At 56.3% G+C, this 15,069-nt stretch overlaps 1 protein-coding gene across 11 annotated transcripts in view; it reads right to left on the reverse strand.

Annotated features, from left to right (window-relative positions):
* Ssh1 (slingshot protein phosphatase 1) overlaps positions 1–15,069 on the reverse strand; it is a 61,945-nt gene that overhangs the window by 39,655 nt on the left and 7,221 nt on the right. For 8 of the 11 annotated variants that reach the window (XR_007341250.1, XR_007341248.1, XR_007341249.1 and 5 more), the window contains exon 1: positions 1,233–2,260. The exons of 2 other annotated variants lie outside the window; for them this stretch is intronic. Coding sequence is in view for 1 of the 9 variants with exons in the window: in XM_048784991.1 (XP_048640948.1) it covers positions 1,233–1,435 (203 nt within the window). In the remaining 8 variants the exon portion in view is untranslated. Of the gene's footprint in view, positions 1–1,232; positions 2,261–3,737; positions 3,803–15,069 lie in introns of those variants that run through there. One more of the 11 variants, XM_048784993.1, reaches the window with a different exon arrangement.

The raw sequence follows: 15,069 nt of genomic DNA on the forward strand, positions 1-15,069 counted from the left end.
GAAGCACCTTTCTCTGCTCGCTCTCCTGGGAGAAGGCACATGCTTGGAGCACAGTGTGGCCAATGTGTCACCCAGGGTGTGTCGTTTTAGCTGCTTCCAGATCCCCTGACATTCTTCTACCCCTCAATCTTGTCATCCTCTCCTTTCCTCGAATTTTACAACAAAGTCTGTGTTCAGAACCGTTCTTTTTTAGACACAGATCACTTACTACTTATTCTCATCCAAATCCCAAAGCGCTGGGCCAGGGACTCCCAGCCCAGGGGAAATTAAAACAGCATCAGCACGGCCAGCAGCAGAGCTGGGACTCCTTTAGGGCATCATCCCTTGCTTGTACTGGAGTCTGCGAGGGTGGGGATGCACACTGACCAGCATGCTGCAGCCAGCCGACCACAGACAGTGACCTTAGCCTTGGGAGTCAAGGAGCCAGGGAACCAGGCCGAGGGGCCTGGGCTCTGGAAAGAGGAGTCTGAACCCTGCAGGGGAATCCAGAGAGCAGGGGACCGCGACTGTAAGGACCCCGTGTCCTGGGACACAGCAGAGGACCCCACACACGGTGACTCCCAGGGCTGAGGCAGGCAGGGTGGGTGGGCAGGCCCGGATCCACGGGACCAAGATGCACAAGTCTTCCCGACCCAGCTTCTGCCCGGAGCTCACTGCAGCCTGTGCCTTCCACTGGGTGACAGCACTTCCCCCTACAGCCAGGGCTCGGTGCGGTTCTCTCTGGGGATGCCCTGAGGGCAGCACATGCCCCAGCCATCGAGGCCCTAGACCGTCGGGAAGTGGACCTTAAGAGATCCACCTTGGCGAGGCCGGGCTGCAGCTCAGGGGACAATGCCTGCAAGGTACTCAGGGAAGGAAGCCACAAACCAGCCGACCACTCATCCCAGCCACCAAAATACTGGCCTTCTCACAAAAAGTCTCAGTGCTCCCAAAAGACAGACTGAAGTTAAAGAAGGCCTGGGCCGCGCAGGAAACTCCTCCTGGGCTTTGAGAAAAATCTTGGTGAGGGATTAAAAACAAAGGCCCAGTGCCCCCTCTCCCTCCTCAGGGCTCAGGACTTTATCTCTGCAACACAAACACGTTTTGGGAAGAGTCCACAAGAACAGGCTTCTACAAAGCACGGAGACAGACAAGACCTTCAACCGATGCTCCTAGAACCCCAGTCCCAGGCACACCCAGCTCGGGCCCTCTGGGGAGCAGGCAGCAGGGAGAGGCCAGCAGGTCATACGTACTAATTCGGGCTGGAAGCCTCTGAACGGTAGAGGTACTGAGTTGGCCGAAGGAAGACGCAGAAATCAGACAAATAAAAAAGGTTCATGACTGCAGTCTTCACGTCCCCAGCACCCCTTCCACCACGCGCCCAAGGAGCTCCTGCCATCGACTCCGCGTGCGGAACACAGGAAGGGCGACAAGAGGCTGGCTGGCAGGCTCGCATCCTCCTCAGACGCCGGTCCCACCCAGGAGTAAGTGGCTCTTGTAGCACTCTTGTCTCTCCCTGATATTTTGGCTTAAAAAGGCCCTTGTCCCAGCATCTCCTGATGAAAGAGGCCCATTCAGAGGAGCCAAGAGCCGAGTTCCTCTAATCGCTTCACTCCTACGGGCTCCCCTGCCTTGGGAACAAGCAGCAGGGTGTGCCCTGGAACTGGGAGGGGAACAGCTGGCCACCAGTAACTGCCCCCAGCAAGAGGACCCCCTCCTGGTTAATCGACACACTCAAGGGTATCAGTCTGGCCAATCATCATCCATCCGTGGGACAGGACAGGACACGGCAGCTGCCACAGGAAGGGACCCTATGTTTTCAAAAGCACTTTGACATTCTGAAAATGCTTCAGTGTGCTAACAGCCACTCTGGGCGGCTGGTGACCCTTCCCAGGGAACATTCCAGGTAGAGGGGGCCACATGCGCTTCTGTGGGCTCAGGGGCACAGTATCCAGGCAAGCCAGGCTGCAAAGCCAGGGGAGGCTCAGATCCCACAGGGCCAGGACACGACTCCAGAATCCAGGGGCAGGAGCCTCCAGGAGCTGGGTGTCTGCCTCTCCCTCACCTGTGCAGCGGGTGGGGATAAGGGTGACCACAGCCAGGGCAGAATGGCCTCCCAACCTCAGCCAGCCAGGCCTGCAGGGTTCTGGAAGGGAGCAGAGGCGTCCAGCTGGGAGACGGTGGAACACTTGGCCAAGGGGGACACTGAGTAGGACTTCTGGAAGCTTCCCCCAGCTCCCAAAGGGCAATCAGTCCACCCTAGAGGGTCGCGCCAGACACTACCATGTGCCAGAGAGCGCAGGTCTCCACAGGCAGGTGCCCCCCACGCCCACCTTCTTAACCCCCCAGAATGCCTTTATTTCTCCTCCCAATCCAGCTGTGCTGCTGGTGTGGCCACACCTGCCCTGGTGGCTACGGGCCCCAGGGCAGTGGGTCACATGGCTGGGTAGGAGGCCGCCTTCTCCAGTCTGAATGCAGGACCGTGAAGGAGTGACTTAGAGAAGTGGAACCCTAGGGAGTGAAACCTTGGCATCCGGTCCTTGCTGCCCAGGGGGCGGCTGGGGGAGGCCCTCATGGCAGGACTGTGGGCGGAGGGACATGGTGCTCGGTGCCGCTCATTGGCCGTGAATGTGAGCAGCTCTCAGAGCAGCAGGGCCGTACTTCTCAGCACCAGGACTGTGATTCTGGCAGTGACCTTGTGGCCAAGACTGCACGAGGCACTCACTGGGCCGTGTTACCCACCGCCCACAGCTCAGCACTGTGGCTGGGCAGCAGTGTGTGACGTTTCCCCAAATGAGGGGACCCAGTCAAAGCTTTGAACCAGGAACTCCAGGGACAGCCTGGGCCACTCCCTTAGGTCGGGCACACCTGAGTTTAGAACACACAGAGCTCGGGCCTGCGAATCTTCCTGAGGGGTCTGTCTTTCTGTTGTTCTCCCAGGGATGGGTACTGAACCCAGGGCCTCACACCTGCTAAGCAAGCTCCACCCCGGCCCTCGGGCTCTGACCATGGTCCCTGTATCATGTTCTGATACCCCTTAGGAGGCTCTCTTCATTCATTCAAATAGCCGAGTATTCTCAGAGCATGGGGAGCCTGGGGGTACAGGGCGGTACACACATTGATAAGGGCAAAAAGAACTGTCTCCCTTAAGGAGTGGGTACCTGTCTCGGTGGTGAGGGTGCATGCCATGCCACTTAGAAACAGAACTCCTTCAAGAACAAAAGCAGTAGGTGTGGAAATACCACACTGGAGACTGTTAGGCCAATGCCCCAGATCCCAGCTTACGCCTGAGCAACCAGTGAACTCCTGGAACTCGCTCCTGCCAGGCCCAACCTGAGCACAGTCTAATGCAGATGTCTGAAGTTCAGGAACATCAGCTCTTTAGAAAGTTCAGAGGTGCGTCTGATGCCCAGCCAAGGTTAAGGACCCGCAAACTGAATAAGAACGGAAGACACATTTGTGGAGCTGGGCATGTGGTGCACACCCATAGTCCCAGGGACTTGGGAGGCTGAGGCAGGAGGATCACAAGTTGGAGATCAGCCTCAACAACTTGCTGCTAAAAGATAACATGGCTAAACACATGCGTGGTCCTTTGAGAAGCATGATCAGGTGCCCTGAAAGAGATCATTCAGGGGCCAGGAAACAAAACAGCAACCTTTTTGGAAGCACCAAAAACAGAGGCCAGGCTTTTAGGCACTATTTACTGCCTGTACCACTTCATTGCCGGGAACCTCGGGGCCAAGTAGCATGACACCTGCCTTGGAGAAGGACACCACCAACTGTTGCTGTCATTACTTCTGATGGGAGAACGACTGCGGGAACACTGAAAGATTCGACCAGACCATTAATTTGATTTTGGACGAAAGCCATGAACAATTACCCAGCTCTTCGCAGGGAGCAGAACGAGTGGTACTAGCCTATATGTTGTAGGAGGTGACAATGCTGCTGTCACTGGAGAAATGGGTGAAGAGACAGATTCTGCACTGAACCTGGGGAATGTTCCAGCAGAGCTCTAAACTCTGCAGCACAGTGAGAGAAACCACATACGCTGGACACCTAAGTCTACACAGAAACCAAGCATTCTGAGGAGGATTCTTGGAATTTTTAGGAACGTGCAATTGTGAATTCTGACTTCATATTGATTCACTGTAGTACATAAATTAAAACATTTCTACATTTTTATTGGGAAAAGCAAAAAAGCTCAGTCGATCACCACGGTAGCGAATTCTTACATATGTTACGTTGCCTCGGCATCCACTATGACTCTAGGCTGTACCTTCTCAAATTAGGAGGGGCTCAGGCCCAGTCACCCTTGGGACAGCTTCCAGTCGTCCTCCCTGCCCTCTGGGCGGTTGATCCCGAACTCTGCCTCCTGGTGAGAGGAGCTAGCCGCAGCCTGCTGATCCTCTGGCTGAGTGGACGTGCAGATACGCCACAGTGATGTCCTCTCAGTCACAGCGTGACCTCCTGGAATTCGTGCCTGCTCAATTTTGACCCATCAATTAAAGTCCCTCCTCAGAATGCAAACCTGTTTGTAGACCACCCTGGACCCCCAAAGGTGTTGGCCCCAGGTCTCTGCTCTGTCCTCCCGGGCTCCGGGACCTGTGAGCAACAGACTCTATCTCCACCTGAGTCTCTCCTAATCACCGGAGGGGTACTTTCCACGTGGAGAGCCTAAGTCCAAGCAGTCACCCGCAGAAATGCAGGATCCTTGCAGAAGGGGTGGTACAGCGAGGTGCAGTGAAGGGAGCCCACGCCAGGGCCCAGACCTCAGATGCTGTCCCCTCAGAAGCAGCAATGGTCAGCTGGTCCCTGCACATGCCCACCTCCAACCCAATACTGCGGTCACAGATGTTCCTGTTCTCTAAAGGGCCAGGCCTCACGATGACATGAGACGAGGACCGCGACAGCAGAGCAGGCCTCTGGTAAGCTCTGCTGTTGACAAAGCACTCCGGCGAGGGACGCTGGGGAGCCTCAGGGGACTCTAGGCAGACAGCACAGGCATTTCCACACTGATTTATGCACAAGGAAACAGGAAGCTGCTTAGTGACATGATTTCAGGGTTTCTTAATTCTGTATCTCACAAAAATCAGAGGCTCTAAGCCCATGGTCCAGGCTCTGTCAAGGGTCCCAAAGTGGCAGAAGTACTTAAAACTGAGTTACTTTTCCATGGATAGAACTAACCCTCAATCACACTCCGCACCGCGAGCTAAGGGGACCTGATGGTCATTCAAGGACCAATATAAAGTTGTCACTACCAAAAAGACGGGTGCCAACAATTGTGAGGAGGAGGTTCTGGTGGCCCGGTTCAGATCACAGGTGTCTACTGAGCGTCTGTTGCGCCCAGAGAGCGCTAATCCCAGGGGATTCGGAAACAGCCAGACAGGGTTGCTGCCCTGGAGAAGCAAGGTGAGACAGGACAGGGCAGGAACTTGGATACAGCGTGGGCACCCGGGGTCAGGGAGTCTTCCCGGGAGTGCTGAGGTGAGCCTGCCTCCAGGAGCATGCGACGGGATGGGAGAGTCCACAGAATCTGCTCTACGCGCCTCACCGTGAACAGAGGGAGGATATGGCCCTTGTTGCAAAAGGCCCCACGTGGATTCCTAATGTGAACTTATAAATTCTATTTTATCCGTCAGTTCCTCGTAAGCCTGGTTTGCCAAACTGGCTTCTCAGAACTTGATCATCCCTGTGTGAATTCACAAAGTCAAGCTGCGGAATGTGCAAAGCTAAGAGCCAAGCCCTGGGCTTGTGGCCGGGCCATCAATCTGTCAGCATAACAAGTCACAGCCCCTGCCGCCTGGTACCCTTTTAAATAAGTAAATAACAGCTCCAATGTGAATGGTGCTTTGTAGTTCACAGAGAGCCTGCCCCTGCATTTTTTTTCACTTAATTCTTACAATTCCATTCTTCTGATGAAAGAATCAAGACTCAGATAAGATAAATGACTTGTCAGTGGTTAGATGGTTTCTAGGGGCAAAACCAGATTAAGAAGCTCCAAGTTCAATGTCCTTCCTGCTGAGTCCCCAGGGCAGATGGCAGAACTGTCTGACCTGCAGCAACCGCAGAAGCCGGTGAAGGTGATGGACACAGAGTGGCCTCAAAACCCCCGCGGGCTGTGATTAGTCAGCTTAGAAGCCCCTCCCAACAAGGTGACATTCATAAAGATGTAAAAGAGATTGGGAAGCTGTTGAGAGAGACTGACTAAAAGCTGCAGATGGAAAGGAAAATTCTTTCCATTACTCTCCCAAAGGGTCCTTCCTCATCCTGCACCCAAGTTCAAAGTCACAAAGGCCCCAAGTGGTAGCAAGGTCCTGCTTTCTGATCTCAGGCTTCCCACTGCGGTTGGGCAGGGCCTTGTTCCAAACACCACTCTACAGAGGAAGAAAACAAGTGGCTCTCGGGACACACCTGTCAACTGGAGCTCCCAAATTGTTCCCCAAGACACAGAACACCGGAAGAGGGCAATTCCAGCTCGGCGGGCACTAGGCTTGGGGAAAGGGGTCCCGGGCAGGCAATGCTGGCAGGGCTCGTGATGGTGTCTGCTGCCGGGGCCTTCCAGCGTGGGCTTCTCAGAGACAAGGAATGTCCAGAAGCATTTCACACAGCGAGAGGCATTCTGAGCCAGCTACGGCTCCCCTTCCCACCAGTGGGTGGGAGCAGGCGGTTGAAGCTACCAGCAAGTCCACAAAGCAGGACTTTTGTGTCTCCATAAACGAGACAGCAGATGATGAGCCCTGACTTGGCTCCAGAACCCTTAGGAGAGTTCTTTGGTGACCCCCAAGACCCCCAGGCCCGCCAAGCCAGAGCCAGTGAGGTCCTCCTGGTGCACTGCGAGCCGGGGCGGGGCAAAGGCACCAGGCTGCGCTGTGCAGGAGGCGCTAGGGCAGCGAAGTCACTTAAGCCAGACAGAAACAACAGGCACGCCAAGAAATGTCCTCGCAGCAATGCAAGAATTCCAAGAACGGCCATCTCGAGGGCCCAGGTCCTCAGCCTCTCTTTGGTATGCAGCCTCAGCCCAGGTCCATTAGTCACGAGACGCAGGTGCCCCTTCCTTCCCAGTCTCGGCGACCACCAACTGCAGGCCCTCCTCACTCTGTGAGTCATGCCCAGGCACGCTGCCCTGTGCTCAGAGAAGCCCTGCAGGAGAGAGCTGTCCCTGGGGATGCACATGTCCTCTCTCTGCACTAGCCACGGGAGCCTACAGGAACCTGAAATGTGGTCCTCCTGTGACGAAGGAGTGGGTTTTGTTGTTTAATCAACGTAAATTTGACTTTATTCAGCCGCGTGGGGTGAGCAGCCGCGGCAGGGGACACGGCAGCCCCGGAGCTCTCAGCCTGATGGGAACCAGGACGGGGCCTCCTGGGCCTCGAGCCCACTCTGCACAACTCCTCACCTGTTTCCAGTGCATTCTTTCTCAGCCCCAGAACTTTCCACAATGTGATATCTACAAAGTCTGAACTTCTTGTGCCAACTTTCCGCAGTGGCCACACTAGCCGTCACACCCGGTCAACTAAATTCATTCACCTGGCGGTCCAGGTCCAGCTCAAGGTACTCACAGCAAAGTCAGAACTGCTTTCTCACCAGGCAGGCAGACACACTGTGATCCTAGCTGCTGTGGGGTTGAGGCAGGGGGATCACAGGTCCGAGGTCAGCCTCAGCAACGGGCAGGGGATGTGGCTCAGAGCTTGATCGCCCTGGGATCAATTCCCAGAGCCACCCCCCACCAAAAAACGTGCTTCCTGAGCATCCTCCTCTGGGCCCCGCCCTCTCCCAGCCTCCAAGCTGCCCGGGCTCTGCCCTGCACCTGCCCACCACACTGCCTGCTCTCCTGCCTCCCCCGCTGCCAGCCATGGCTCATCCCCTTCAGCACCTTCTTCATCTTTTCTCATTTTGCAGGTGAGAAGACTGAGACTTAGGAGTTCAGTCACTTGTCCAAGGTCATATACTTGGAAAGTGACAGGAACCCAAGATCTCTGATTGCCAGAGGCGTTCCCTAGCCAAAGGACAAAGCCTCCCTGCTGAATGCGGGGCCATGAGGATCACTGCCACCTGGGGTCACGTACTATGGGAACCAAGCCCTTCAAACAGCACCCCTCTCGGTGCCCAGAAGACAGTGGGTGCTCAATAATTATATGCTGATGATGGGCACTTTGTTCAGCATCCCACTAAGTGCATTCTGTATACTAACTCACTGAGTCCTCAGTGTCTCTCTCTGAGTATTTTACACAGGGAAACAGGCTCAGAGAGGTCAAGTCACTTGCCTGGGGTCACGGAGCAGAGAAGCAGGAGAGGGCAGCAGGACTCCAGCTTTGGCACCTCTGCTCGTCAGCACTGTATTTCTGCTCAAGTGACACCCTGGGAAAACAGGGTCAAAGACCATTCAGACCTGGAGCCATCAGGTGGGGCGGAGTGGAGCTGCATCTGAGCTGGGGTCTGCCGATGCTGAGCCAGGTGAGGGGGCACCCACCCAGGAGAGACGGGGCACTTGCTGACCACACTGTGCATATTACAGGACAAGGGGCATCATAAATATGGAGAGAGAAAATCAGAAGGACCTGGAGGGTGACACCAGAATGGAAGACGGACCAGGGTTTTCACACATTTACAGACAACGAGGTCAAGGGGGCTGGGGACACAGTCCTCACCCACTCGGGGCCGGCCTGGTGGGAAGGCCTGGGCAGCACACCCACGGCACCCCGCCCGGCCACGTCCATCCTGAATGCCATTCTCCACTGGAAGTGACCAGGGCTCCCTGGAGGAGTGACTGTGCCCAGAGGTGGGCACGGAGGGGCAGAAGGAGAGCCGAGACCCAGGTCTCAGAAAGCAGGGCTGCTGACAGACTGGTGTGGGGTGAGGAGGACCATGGACAGCCGCTTGAAGGAGACCCCACTGGCCAGACCAGGGCCACGAGACATCAAGGTCAATAAGGTAACGCACAGATGATCCAGGCCAAATACAGACACACACACCGCGCAGAGCCGCTGCGGAGGGCAGGGCACGACTCGGCTCAAGGCACATTCTCAAGAAATGCTTCTCAGCAGTGGCCCTCGCCTGTCCTCCCAGCAGCTCTGGAGGCTGAGGCAGGAGGATGATGAGTTCAAAGGCAGCCTCAGCAACAGCGAGGCCTAAGCAACTCAGTGAGGCCCTGACTCTATTTAAAGTACAAAATAGGGCTGGGGAGGGGCTCAGTGGCCGAGTGCCCCTGGGTTCAATCCTTGGTACACCCCCCCCAAAAAAAATCTTCTTAAAGAGTAACTACCCAGTGGAGCAGCACCCAAAGCCCTGCCGCGGTCTGGACAGGACAGCTCCCCCACCTGCTCTCCGGCCAGAGACCACTCCCCGAGTCTCCGCAGGAGGAGCCTCAGACACTCCTCAGGCGCCCACGACTAACCAGGGTCTTGGGCCCGAGGGCCGGGGGTCAGAGACAGCTGCGGGGGCTCCCAACTGCAGCCCTGGGACAGGACAGCAGAGCGCACCCAGCCACCCCGAGCTGCGTCCCTTCACTACCAAAGGAGGTCGGAGCAACTTTTCTGCAAGTTTGAAATGATTTCAAGTTTTAAAATGTGATTTTTAAAAATCTAACTTAATGGGACTTTGGTAAACCACCACAAGTGTCATTTTTCTATGTTGGTAGGTCACTGCCCCCTCCCCCCAGTGCTGGGGATGGGACACACCAGGCCAGCGCCCTAACCTGTGCCCCACTGCCCATCTGTCACTGGCACAGCTCCTGGCCCCGCCTCCTCCCTGACCCTCACCAGCCAGCGCCCCGCCTGCGCCCCCTGCCCTCTGCTGGGCAGTGGCCTTGCTTTGTGCACAGAGCAGTGGGCAGCTGGGCTCTGCTGGCTCCTCGTAGTCTCCCTGTCCAGGGGTTGAGGGCCTCCCACGTGCGGTCTCTTCCTGCTTGGAGACCACAAGGTGGGAGCAGTGGGCCTCCCATTGTGGAGGCACATGGAGCCGGGAGGCTGCGGTCCGGCAGGACATGACTCAGCATCCTGCTCACAAGTTCAGGCGGCCAGCAGCCTTGGCACCGAGCGCTGCTGCTGACCTCACCTCTCAAGACCACAAATCACCAGGTTAACTGGTGGCATGGGCATGCAGCCTCGGCTCTCCTGTGGGCCTCAGGCCACACTGATGACAACCTGCCTTGCTCAGCCTCCGCTCGGGGGCTCCTATGAGCATCACAGCATCAACCAGAAAGAGCTCTACAGAGGAACTGGCCTGCTGGGGTCCTATTGTTGTTTGTTTCTTGTGGTTTTTATAGCAACTGATCTTGTTTCTCTCTTTGCTCTGCCTACTAGGAAGCTCAAAGTAAGGCTTGTAGCCAAACTGTAATAACTACCAACATTAAACCACACATTCCACATGTGACCCTTCTCCTGACTTTACCTTATCTCCTTACTCTCTCCATGTCCCAGTTAAATTCCACTGTTCTCTCTACTGTTTCAACTCTCTTTGGAAAGGCTACAGTAGGCACAGCCAGCGAGTGACCCTGGGGGTGGGGTTCAACAGAGAATCCCCAGCACTCAGCAGGAATGCAGGGCAGGCACTAAGCCCACGCTGGCCGTGATGAATACAGCAAATAACTAAACAAACCCTCCCCCTCACCAGGCTGCTTCACCGAGACCCCTCAGCACCCTGGGCTGCCTGTGAGTCCCTACGGAGTCCCCATGGAGTCCCACTGCGGCACAGGCAGCCGAGAACCCAGTGGCTGAGACCCAGACGTGAAAGTCGCCCCCAGACTTCCCCCTGCAACAGGCAGCACAGCCCGGCTTGGGTGGGCCTGAGGGGCCTGGGATGTGCCAAGTGACTTCTGGGGCTCTGCAGAGCACACCCCCAGGCCCTCCCACGGCCCCCAGGCCCCCAGGGCCAGGTCTGGTAAACACCCAGAACTCCTGGCCCGCCCAGCCCTGCGCAGCCCTGCCAGGAGCAGGAGCAGGGGAGCGCTGGCGAGCAGCGCCGCCTAACTGCCTTCTCAGAACAGAGTCTGCTTAAAAAGAGCCTGCGCCCGAGCCTGGCCAGTGATCTCAGCTACTTGGGAAGTGGAGGCGGGGGGCCCACAAGTTCAAGCCAGCCTCAGCGACTTAGCCAGACCCTGTCTCAAAATGAAATTTAAAAAGGGCTGCTGAGCTAGGCATAGTGGTTCACGCCTGTGACCCCAGAGACCTGGGGAGGATCATAGTTGGAGGTCAGCTTCAGCAACTTGGTGAGACTCTGTCAAAAAATTAAAAGGACTAGGGATGTAGCTCAGTGGTGAAGTGACCCTGAGTTCAAAGTAACAAATAAATAAAGTAATGACTTTGTTTGACTTTGTTTTCATATTGGGAATATAATTCTTGACAATCTGCCACATACCTACAGGCATGATTTGAAGTCTAATATAAACACAAAACTAGATTGGTGATTGGTGGGTCTGAGGACTCTCACTTCTGGATTTGGAAACCATAATCTAATCTGTCTTTCTACTTCACACAAGAAACAGGGACCCAGAGAGGTGAAGTGACCTGCCTGAAGATGCACAGCAGACAACATGTCTCAACACAGGACCTGAGTTTGGTGACTCCCTCTCACAGATTTGCCCCATTGCCAGAAGGATGATTAGTGGGACCACTGTCACCTGTAAAAGGGATGCTAAGAGTTCAGAAAGTGTGAGACCAGGGCCCAGTGGTATTCCTTAGCAGTCTAGGTACTGGGATTTAAAAAGTTTAATAAAATCTACTAGATCTGAGCAAAATTCAGTGTAAGTCAACTTGAACAAGTTTGATGAAGCTCTGACAGAATCAGATCAAGTCTTCACATCTCTGTCCTCATTTGTCCCCACTCCGAGTTCTCCAATTTAGAAAAATATTAATACTAAAGGCAAATTCTGATTTAAAAACCAAGTGATCCAACAGGCTGCTGGGAATCCCACCTGCAAGAACAGCCCCGTGGTGTGGCAGCCGGGGCTTCGCGAGTCTGTGCTCCCCAAGACTCCCCAAAGTTCACCAGTGGAGGCAAGCCAGGCCCATGGCTCACGCCTGTGAGCTCAGCAGCTCAGGAGGCTGAGGCAGGAGGATGGCGAGTTCAAAGCAGCCTTAGCAATAGCGGGGAGGGGTCAGCAACTCAGCCAGACCCTGTCTTTAAAAAAATACTAAATAGGGCAGGGACGTGGCTCAGTGGTCCAGTGCCCCTAAGTTCAATCCCTGGTACCAAAAAAAAAAAGAAAAAAGGTGGGGCCAAGGGGGACCCAGAGGTGACCCATAGGGACCCCGGGGTGACCTATGAGGACCCAGGGGTGGGGCCAGCAAGGCACACACAGCCCACAGCCCTGCAGGTCTTCTGCAGAGAGTGCAGCAGAGGACACAGGTCCTGGGCAGAGGCCTATCCGGCAGCAGCTCCGGGTTCTCTGTTCTCTGAGCAGCAGCTGCCTAAGCTGGGGAACGTCCCCACGTCACCTGCTCGTCAGGTATGAAGCAGGAGTCAGTGCACAAGGTCCCAACCCAGAGCCTGCACCAAGAGGCACCTGTGAACACCTTTTCACACCCAGTATCTGCCAGTCCCTCAGGAGCTTCAGGTGGACGAGGGGGTGGGGGGGCAGGACCTGCTGAGAGCACCCCGCTCTGACTGGTCCTGAGCGCCTGGCGGGAGCAGGGGAGAGCCCTGCGGAGCCCCGTCCTGCCGCCTGGTGAGAGATGAGTGAGAACAGCCAGAGACCCCGCAGAGATCTCGGGCAGAGTCTGGTTTTAGAGTCGCGGCTGCACCACTTACTGCTCTGTGAAAGCAGGCTGTGCCTTGGGGGGCTTGGTCATCATGTCCTGAGACTGGGAAGGACTGTTTATAATCCCCCCTTATGGGACTTGTGCACAGATGGGGTGCAGAACTCCAGGGGGGAACGGGGAGGAGCAGGCGACGCTCTTCCTCACCCCACTGACAGCCGGGTTCTGGCAGAAAGCCAGCCGTGGGAAGCAGTCGTGTCCTACCCACTGTGGTGTCCCCGGCTGCTCCAACACTGCGTGGCTTGGTACACAGTAGGAGCTCAATAACCATGTGGTGACAGTGGCCCCAGAGCAGGCAGATTAGGTCAGAGGCGATGGACGCTGATCTCTGAGCGCTTCCGTCACCAAAGCACAGAGGGAGATGGCAGGAAGCCTCTGTCCCCCAACTCCTGGACACGGTCCAGGACCCTGATCAGCTGCACAGTGCAAAATCGAACACAGACGAGTCCACTCGGGCGGCCATGGTTGGTCCAGGGCCAGGGCCGTGGCTGGAGGCGAGGAAGGTGCTGCCCTCAGGCTGGCTCTGGCCGCCCCGCCTGGTCTAAGACCAAGTTCCTCCCTTCACCTCAGCTTGGCTGCCAAGGACGAGGGACACACCTCAGAGAAGTCCCAGAACCTGCCAAGGGAGGGAGGAGGGTCGGTTAGTCCCTTCTCCCAGAAGCTGCACCCCGAGGGGGGATAGGAGAAAGCATATGCTGAATGTTTATGATGGGAAGAGGTTCGTGTTGCTGGAGCTTTGGATTCTGATGGCAGCCCTACAGGGGCACGCTATTCTGGCCATTATGGGGGGCGGGGCGCATGTGCGTGCATGTGTGTGTGTGGGGGGGGTGCTGGGGATGTGCCTGTGTGTGTGTGTGTTAGTGTGTGGTGTTGGAGATGGAGCCAGAGGCCAGGCGGGGCCAGCGCTCTAACACTGAGCTGCACCCTGAGCTCCTATTTGGCCTATTTGAAACAAAGCCCGCCCAAGGTCACAGGGTACCCCAGACAAGGTGTCAAAGGACAGGGCAGGGACAAACACAGGCCCATCATTTCCCAAAACCAAAGCTCTAGGAAAAGCCAGTTGGTGTAAAGGTCACTGAAGGTGACACCCCAGGGCACCACATTCAAGTGGGGCAAGTCCAGGAGATGCCCGGGCCCAGAGCAGGAGCAGCCTGTGGAGCGGGCCTCCTGGGCTCCCTCTCAGGACTGCTGGGCGTCGCGGCCCATCTCGGCACCCTCCCTACATGGGACACTGAAATCCACTTGCTTATGTGTTTTCTCGGGGTGAGGGGGACCCAGGACGGACCCAGGGCACTCTGCCACTGAGCTGCACCCCGAGCCCTCTGTCGTTTTTCCTTTGAGCCAGGCTCTCGCACACGGGCTCGCAGGCAGGCAAACTCTGCCTGGGGCACCTCTGGGTGAGCCCCTACCTGGGGTGTGGATGTGATCAGGGACGAGCAGGGCCTCTCCTGTTGGCCTTGACTACCCCGACCTCTACGGCTGCAAGAACATGGGTCTGACCCAGAACCGCAGGAACCTGGAAGGAGAGCCCAAGCTGCAGATGGCACCCAGCCTGGCCAACACTTGACCGCAGCCTAGGAGAGCCCAGCAGAGGACCAGCTGAATGTGCCCAGGTCCTGACCCGTGGCGACTTCAAGATGACACCCGCGCACTGGCATTCTTGATTCTAGGGATGGAACCCAGGGCCTCCCCTGTGCGAGGCAGGTGCTCTGCCACTGAGCGCCACCCCCAGCCCAACAGACACGTGTTGTCTTAACTGTTAAGTTTGTGGTAACTTGTATGGTGGCATTAGGTGACAGACCTCCAGCACAGGATGCAGAACCCGGTGTCAGGGCTCCACAGGGCAGGACTTAACTGGACAGAAAACAACAGGGGTCATGACCCCACACGGAGCAGAGCAGAACCCGAGGGTGCAGAGGTGACCAGGTGACCAGGGGTGCTCAAGGAGAGGGAAGTGGGGTCTGCTGAGGACATCAACCCCACCCTGCCCTGACGACCACGCTCCCAGAAGCTGTGAGGAGAACGAGGTTCCCCGTGGAGCTCTGGGTCGACACCAAAAGGGGAGAAGTGTACGGGACAGAGCAGAGTGAGGTGCAGGAGGGATCGAAGTCCTCCATCGAAACCAAGCAAAACCGGACACCCCAGCTCACCACAGGGCCCACGTCTGCCAGGACAAGCCAAAAAGAGGACCACAGGACTCCACGACTCTCATGTGCGTGATTTGGAAACAACAGATTAAAGAAAAACACCCGTTCATGGGCTGGGCTGGGCTCGGCGGGAGAGCGCTCACCTACACAGGGAGGCCCTGGGTCCATCCTCAGCACCACGTAAAGAT

Source organism: Marmota marmota, unplaced genomic scaffold, assembly GCF_001458135.2.
Source record: "Marmota marmota marmota unplaced genomic scaffold, marMar, whole genome shotgun sequence".
NCBI classification, from domain to species: Eukaryota; Metazoa; Chordata; class Mammalia; order Rodentia; family Sciuridae; genus Marmota; species Marmota marmota.